This window comes from Hyla sarda, chromosome 2, assembly GCF_029499605.1.
Source record: "Hyla sarda isolate aHylSar1 chromosome 2, aHylSar1.hap1, whole genome shotgun sequence".
NCBI lineage: Eukaryota > Metazoa > Chordata > Amphibia > Anura > Hylidae > Hyla > Hyla sarda.
Window position 1 is genome coordinate 79,826,716 of NC_079190.1, and position 8,727 is coordinate 79,835,442.

Genomic DNA, 8,727 nt, shown 5'->3' on the forward strand with positions numbered 1-8,727 from the left:
GGGTCCTGAGTCCAACCACCGCCGCTGCCCGATTGCCTCCCCCTGCCTATCCTCCGGCCAGAGATTGCCGTCGCCGCTGCCCCATTGCCTCCCCCATCCCCGGTTTTATAATTAACTGTTCCTGGGGTCCGCGCTACTTCTGGCTCCTACGGCGTCCTGCACTGTCGCTGTGCGCTGCGCAATGACGAGTGACGTCTTCAACGCGACGTCACCGTCAGTGGCCAGGCGCTGAGTGACAGCGGCAGTGGTTGGACTCAGGACAGGCAGGGGGAGAGAAGCGGGTGGCGGCGGCGGTCTCGGGCCCCGCAAAAGCTGCTGCAGTTTATTGATTTAAAGTGCCCGCATTAAATCATTGATCTGCAGTGGCTTCTACTGGGCCAGAAACAGTTTATCAGGGTATACCCGCACACACACGCACGCACCCTCATTTTACCAAGGATATTTGGGGGGGGGGGGATTAAAATGCACTGAATATCGGTATAAGTTATCGGCTATCGGCCTGAAAGTTCACAGGTTGTCTGTATCGGCTCTAAAAAATCAATATCGGTCGATCCTTACCTCTGACACATGAAAAGGTGCTACAATAGGACAACAAATAACCCCGTAAGGGTTAATTGATTCTTCTCATATCATGTGTCAAATAAAAAAATAACTTTTATTATACACTAAAAAATAATATAAGGTGAGTGAGCAATAAGGTGATTGAAGTCCCTATGGTCTCAGGTTTTCGTATGTACCACTATTAGTTTTAGGGGTCACGCTATTGCCACAAACTCTACAATTCAATACACTCTGCTTAATAACCAGATTACACTCTCAATTTGTTATTATGTCACTTAGATATTGGTGACTATTAGCGCGTATTTAGAGTCTAAAGTAGGGTTACATGTGTTTGCGCCCTAATGAGGCAATTGTGACCTATTTAAAAATAAGACAATACCCAGCTACTGGACCAAATTATAGACACATCAACAGCCACCTATTGGGCTAGTATGGCCTACTTATAAGCAAGGCTAAAACCAGGTACAAACATGTTCTAGTCAAAATGTAGGCACATGTACAGCCACCACCTAGATCAGTATAGTCTAACTAAAAGCAAGTCTGTGGCCACCTATATACATATAAAAGTAAAAACAAGGTGTGCTCCCTATTCGGCAACCGTATTTAATGCATCTCTATGAGCCAACCGGAGTGAACCGCAGCCTCCGGTCGGTCGTATGCGGTTTCCCGACCGTAGGCAAAAACGCGGTCGACCACTTTTGCCCAAAATGTGTCCAGACAAATCATAGGCATGCCCATGGGTACCTACATGGTCCAGATTATGCTTTGCAATTACTGGAAAAAAACACATTGGACGTCATTTATCAAAGTGGTTTACAAATACAACCGTCACTGTTGCCCTTAGCAGCCAATCACAGCACAGCTTTCATATTTTGAACTGTTTAAATGGAATTGGTTGCTATGGGCAACAATGACGGTTATTTTTCTATTATGTTTGGATAACTCTCCTGTTGTGTTTTTTCCATTCAGTTAAAAAAATAAAAAATAAAAAGCCGTGTGACCTGAGCCTGGAGCAGCTCCATCTATTGCCCGTGTGACGTGAGATTTCCGAACCCATGCAAAAATCGAACCGCTCGAGCGATCTCACCTCACAGGATGCCGCGGGGCGGTGTCGGGGCGGGTCCTGCGGCTGTGGATCCCCGGCTGGCCCGGTGCCAAGCAGAGAGATGCCGCAGTCTCTATCCGCAGCCTCCCCGGTCACCCTGAGCAATGGCGGCCTGTATTGGACCCCATCAGGCCTGTAGTACTGAGTCACATCCTGAGCTGTGATTTATTCTCAGCCATGACCTCACCCCTCATATGTCTGCACTGCAGCTGTTCCTGGAAACAAGTGTGAATTCTCCCCATAGTTCAGTCAGCAAAAGCTGCTGTATGTCCCGACACGATATGATGACAAAGCTTATTAGTGAACACTGTATAAGGAGACTATAGTCATCCCACCGGGTGACAGTGAGGAGGCCTCCGCCATATTGGGTACTTGAGGCTGCGGCTTGTTTGTAGCGCAGCATCAGCTCCCGCCTCCCAGATTCGTACATCTCGCTGCAGCGCCTCAGCCAATCAGCGCACCGGAAACGTCTCATTAACATAACGAGGTCTGACGTCACAGGAGGACCGCCTTATAAGCGGAGGGCTCGGTCGCTCCTTTCATTCTGTTACTTACATCCGCTCGTAGCTGTTGGATAAAGTAACGTTTATTTTATTTTTTTAAATTCTTATTCTTCGCCGACTCCTCATCTCTAAACATGGTAAGCAGCAGATTCTCTCTAGTCTGTGCCTCGGCTGTCACTCATTTATTATTCATGGCATGTAGTGCGGGGTGTCAATGCATATTTGATGGGAAAAATCGCATATGTAGTTTGTAACCTAATCCATTATGCGGTTTCCTGATTCGGAGGGTGGGGGTGGGGCAATGTTGGAGGGGTGATTGAATGCAGATTTTGGTTTTGACGCATCTTCAGTGGGAAAAAAAACACTGATGTAGCTTGTGACTATCCATTATGCGGCTTCCCGATCAATGCATCTTCCCGCGCTTGGGGGGGCAATGATGGAGGGGCGGGGATGGCTTCCGGTGCTGTCCACAATATCTGAGATGGGAAGATGGGGGTCAAGAATGTTCTGGACTTCCGAAATGTCCCTCCCTATAAGAATGGCAGATAACAGGGAATAGTAGAGGAGGGGCTAGGGTATATAGGGAGGAGGGGCTAGGGTATATAGGGAGGAGGGGCTGGGGTATATAGGGAGGAGGGGCTGGGGTATATAGGGAGGAGAGGCTGGGGTATATAGGGAGGAGAGGCTGGGGTATATAGGGAGAGAGGCTGGGGTATATAGGGAGGAGAGGCTGGGGTATATAGGGAGGAGAGGCTGCAGGTAGCACTGGGGTATATAGGGAGGAGAGGCTGCAGGTAGCACTGGGGTATATAGGGAGGAGAGGCTGCAGATAGCACTGGGGTATATAGGGAGGAGAGGCTGCAGGTAGTACTGGGGTATATAGGGAGGAGAGACTGCAGGTATTACTGGGGTATATAGGGAGGAGAGGCTGCACGTAGCACTGGGGTGTATAGGGAGGAGGAGCTGCATATAGCACTGGGGTATATAGGGAGGAGAGGCTGCAGGTAGCACTGGGGTATATAGGGAGGAGAGGCTGCAGGTAGCACTGGGGTATATAGGGAGGAGAGGCTGCAGGTAGCACTGGGGTATATAGGGAGGAGAGGCTGCAGATAGCACTGGGGTATATAGGGAGGAGAGGCTGCAGATAGCACTGGGGTATATAGGGAGGAGAGGCTGCAGGTAGCACTGGGGTATATAGGGAGGAGAGACTGCAGGTAGCACGGGTATATAGAGGAGAGGCTGCAGGTCGCACTGGGGTATATAGGGAGGAGAGGCTGCAGGTAGTACTGGGGTATATAGGGAGGAGAGGCTGCAGGTAGTACTGGGGTATATAGGGAGGAAAGACTGCAGGTAGTACTGGGGTATATAGGGAGGAGAGGCTGCAGGTAGTACTGGGGTATATAGGGAGGAAAGACTGCAGGTAGTACTGGGGTATATAGGGAGGAAAGACTGCAGGTAGTACTGGGGTATATAGGGAGGAGAGGCTGCTGGTAGTACTGGAGTATATAGGGAGGAAAGACTGCAGGTAGTACTGGGGTATATAGGGAGGAGAGGCTGCTGGTAGTACTGGAGTATATAGGGAGGAGAGACTGCAGGTAGTACTGGGGTGTATATATAGGGAGGAGAGACTGCAGGTAGTACTGGGGTGTATATATAGGGATTATTAATACAGTAGGGATTGCTGCAGTGTCCTCCCCACCACCAGATGTGCTTCAGCAGCACATATACTAAAATTGGAACGATACAGAGAAGATTAGCATGGCTCCTGCGGAAGGATGACACGCAAATTCGTGAAGTGTGGTATATAGGAAGGAGGAGCTGCAGATAGCACTGGGGTATATAGGAAGGAGGAGAGGCTGCACGTAGCACTGGGGTATATAGGAAGGAGGAGCTGCAGGTAGCACTGTGGTATATAGGAAGGAGGAGCTGCATATAGCACTGGGGTATATAGGAAGGAGAGGCTGCACGTAGCACTGGGGTATATAGGAAGGAGAGGCTGCAGTTAGCACTGGGGTATAAAGGAAGGAGGAGCTGCAGGTAGCACTGTGGTATATAGGAAGGAGGAGCTGCAGGTAGCACTGGGGTATAAAGGAAGGAGGAGCTGCAGGTAGCACTGGGGTATATAGGAAGGAGGAGCTGCAGGTAGCACTGTGGTATATAGGAAGGAGGAGCTGCATATAGCACTGGGGTATATAGGAAGGAGAGGCTGCACGTAGCACTGGGGTATAAAGGAAGGAGGAGCTGCAGATAGCACTGGGGTATATAGGAAGGAGGAGCTGCAGGTAGCACTGTGGTATATAGGAAGGAGGAGCTGCAGATAGCACTGGGGTATATAGGAAGGAGGAGCTGCAGATAGCACTGGGGTATATAGGAAGGAGGAGCTGCATATAGCACTGGGGTATATAGGAAGGAGGAGCTGCAGATAGCACTGGGGTATATAGGAAGGAGAGGCTGCATGTAGCACTGGGGTATATAGGAAGGAGAGGCTGCACGTAGCACTGGGGTATATAGGAAGGAGGAGCTGCAGTTAGCACTGGGGTATATATAGGGATTATTAATACAGTAAGGATTGCTGCAGTGTCCTCCCCACCACCAGATGCTACAGACTGTGACTTCATGTTTATACCAGATGCAGGAAGATAGGACTAGATCAATGATTCCCTTGTTCTCCAGCTGGTGCAAAACGCTGTCTGGTAATGCTGGGAGTTGTAGTTTTGCACGAGCTGGAGATGACTGAGCAGCTGCACGGAGGAGTAAGCCACCACGGCGCTCGTAAATAGAAGGCTCAGGATAATCCTGATGCACTTGAAGGCTTATGTTCCTCTTTCCCAGCGAGAATGAAATGTGGGGGTGGGAAGACACTTCTCTATGCTAACGTGGAAGTAGAGTCAGCTGACCAATGGAGGCGGAGGGATTCGTAGGCAACCATCGCTATGATTCTTGTCATTAACCCCTTTCTTGCAATTTAAGGTAGTAGTGAAGGGTGTATGTAAGAAAATTCCCATTGTGTACATGGATTTAAATGTCTAATTTGATGTTTTTCTTCTCCGCAGCGTGAGTGCATCTCCATACACGTCGGTCAGGCTGGTGTGCAGATCGGTAATGCCTGCTGGGAGCTGTACTGCCTGGAACATGGCATCCAGCCTGATGGGCAGATGCCCAGTGACAAGACCATCGGAGGAGGGGATGATTCCTTCAACACCTTTTTCAGCGAGACCGGAGCCGGCAAACACGTCCCCAGAGCTGTGTTTGTGGACCTGGAGCCTACAGTCATCGGTAAGAACAAATCACAGTATTTTTGGCCTCATCGATTACAATGGCCATTGGTTGTTTCTCATTGTGTCTCTTCTTTTACAGATGAAGTGCGCACTGGAACATACCGCCAGTTATTTCATCCAGAACAACTAATTACAGGAAAAGAGGATGCCGCCAATAACTATGCCCGTGGGCACTATACTATCGGAAAGGAGATCATCGATCTGGTATTGGACAGAATCCGTAAACTGGTGAGTGACATTTATGTCACAGTTCATGGACCAGAAAACCTAAAGGCTTAGATTAGAGCTGCCTGTACAAGCCTGTTAAGGAGTCAGAAGATTACCAGGACTAAAGAAAACCCATGGTGTTCTGTGATCCTGACATAGACTACTTTTCTCGTAATCCCTATGAAGTGTCAGTTCAGAGATCTACTTGAAACACAATGTAGGTGTATTGTCTGATGTATGTCTGCTTGATCTGGTCAAAGGGAACCTGTCACTAGATTTTACCTCCTATAATTGCCAGTAACCCTTTCTACATCATACAATAATGCTTTCTACCATGCCGTCTGTCCTCCTGCCCATTCTCCATCAGAAATTCTCTTGGTGTGTGACATCCCAAAGTGCCCACTGTGCCTAGGCTGTATTCAAGCCTATGCTTTACTGCAAGTCCTATGGACACAGGCACAATGAACATCTCCAGACCCTATCTTTTAGTGTGTGTGTTTGGGGTGGGTGGGGGGAGGGATTGGCTTGTAAGCATGCTCTATGACCTGTGCAGAGGTCATTGTACAACGAGGGGATGGCTGAGCATCTATTGTTCTCTATATACGTGTGTCCCCTTCCCTGTTATGCTGTACAGGATACTTTCCATCAGCTTCTTCTTTCTCAGAAATCTGAGCCTAATATTAGGCCTAATGGTAACGGCAAGATTTCATGATTATTTTTTCACTATAGGTTGTAAAATTAAATATTACAAAAAAAATCAACAAACATTATTAAAAAATGTTAAACATAAAAACTTGATTCAAACAATAGCTCATTTTCTGAAGACCTATTCCCTTTAAAGGAGGCTGAACTGCGGTACTAGATGCAGCCGATAAACAAACAGTTGCGGTGTTCCAATAGAAATAAGCAGATACCTTTCTAATCTTGTGCCACCCGTTTCTTGCTCAAACAACTTCACCATATTTGATAGCATTAGATAGGAGTTGGGCTGAACACTATGGCCCAAACTATCAGTCTTTCTAAAACTGCAATTTGCTTACAGCAACCAATCACAGCTCAGGTTTTATTTAACATTAGCTTGTTAAGTATTTTATGATGAAAGCTGAGCTGTGATTGGTTGCTATGGGCAAATCACTCTAGTTTGGGCCTAATTCCTAAACTTGAGTGGATTAAGTCTCATATTGTCCTTTCTTCCAGAGACATAAATTATCAAGCATTTTGTGCAATTTCTTGTACCTGATATTAGTGAAAGGTAGGGACTGCTGCAGTGTCCTTCCTACTACCTGAGTCATTGAGTTATCATGATACATTATTCTTTCAATTGTAGGAAGGTGCCTTTGTATAGTTGTCCCTCAAACTTATTTTTTGTTGCTAACTTTATATATTTATTCTTGTGTTTTCCTACAGGCTGACCAGTGCACAGGTCTTCAGGGTTTCCTGGTCTTCCACAGCTTCGGTGGTGGCACTGGTTCTGGCTTCACCTCTCTGCTGATGGAACGTCTCTCTGTTGATTATGGAAAGAAGTCTAAGCTGGAATTCTCCATCTACCCAGCTCCCCAAGTGTCCACTGCTGTTGTTGAGCCCTACAACTCCATCCTCACCACTCACACCACCCTTGAGCACTCTGACTGTGCTTTCATGGTAGACAATGAGGCCATCTATGACATCTGCCGTAGAAATCTAGACATTGAGCGCCCAACTTACACCAACTTGAATCGCCTTATTAGTCAGATAGTGTCCTCTATTACAGCTTCTCTTAGATTCGATGGAGCCCTGAATGTAGATCTGACAGAGTTCCAGACTAACTTGGTGCCCTATCCTCGTATCCACTTCCCTCTTGCCACCTATGCCCCAGTTATCTCAGCAGAGAAAGCTTACCATGAGCAGCTTTCTGTGGCTGAGATCACAAATGCTTGCTTTGAGCCAGCCAACCAGATGGTGAAATGTGACCCTCGTCATGGTAAATACATGGCTTGCTGCCTGTTGTACCGTGGTGATGTGGTGCCCAAAGATGTAAATGCAGCTATTGCCACCATCAAGACAAAGCGTAGCATCCAGTTTGTGGACTGGTGTCCAACTGGTTTTAAGGTTGGTATCAACTATCAGCCACCAACTGTGGTTCCAGGTGGGGATCTGGCCAAGGTACAGCGCGCTGTGTGCATGCTGAGCAACACCACTGCTATTGCCGAGGCCTGGGCAAGACTGGACCATAAGTTTGACCTTATGTATGCCAAGCGTGCCTTTGTGCACTGGTATGTAGGTGAGGGTATGGAGGAGGGAGAGTTCTCTGAGGCCCGTGAGGACATGGCTGCCCTAGAGAAGGACTATGAAGAAGTTGGTGTAGACTCTATTGAGGGTGAAGGTGAGGAGGAAGGTGAAGAATATTAAACCAGATCTTGCTACTTTACAGGCATTTGTTTTACCCATCAGAATACAGCTAACACAGAAGCTTTTTAATCTTTATTGCCCAAACTTGCAAATGGTTTGACAGATGCAGGTATGACAATCCGTTTTTAGTTATTAAGGCAATTTGCAATCATGTCATTGTTCCATCAGTGTAACTGTATCAGATCTGGATTAAAATAAGAAACAAAACCTTGTGTTCTGATTTTTGGGTTGAATAATGATGGGCATCAGAACTGTACCTTGATACATTTAACATCTGGTCTCAATTGTGTGAAAAATGGAATCCAGTGTCAGGTGAATAACTGAAACATTCTCTAAAGGAGATATATATATATTTTCTTCTCCTGAGATCTGTTTCCATCCTTTGGTCACGCATAAGGTGAGAGCAAGGACTACTGATAAAAATAGTCTCATTATATTTCAAACAATTTTTTTTCATTCCAGAAAATGTTATTGGTTTTAAACATTCCAAAAATTGTACAGACAAGCAAGAATGCAATGTCATATACACTACAAAGAGTTTACAGACATTTTGATATACAAATTTAGCAACATCATGAAGATCAAAGCGTCTTCTGCTTAAGAAAGAAAACAGCACAACATAAAGTGAAAAATGTAAAACAGTTGTATACACAGCATCAACAGTGAATAGAACAGCATTGTCCCC

The 8,727-nt window shown here is 46.6% G+C and overlaps 1 protein-coding gene and 1 non-coding gene across 2 annotated transcripts; both read left to right on the forward strand.

Moving 5' to 3' along the window:
* Positions 1–2,161: 2,161 nt before the first annotated feature.
* TUBA1B (tubulin alpha 1b) lies at positions 2,162–8,249 on the forward strand. Its single transcript, XM_056562211.1, has 4 exons — positions 2,162–2,306; positions 5,223–5,445; positions 5,527–5,675; positions 7,062–8,249. Exons 1-4 carry the CDS (start codon positions 2,304–2,306, stop codon positions 8,040–8,042), a joined length of 1,356 nt encoding a protein of 451 aa, XP_056418186.1. The 5' UTR covers positions 2,162–2,303; the 3' UTR covers positions 8,043–8,249.
* Positions 3,877–3,979, forward strand: LOC130359706 (U6 spliceosomal RNA). The gene has a single exon (XR_008890401.1). It is a non-coding gene; the product is annotated as a U6 spliceosomal RNA (small nuclear RNA).
* Positions 8,250–8,727: the final 478 nt, after the last annotated feature.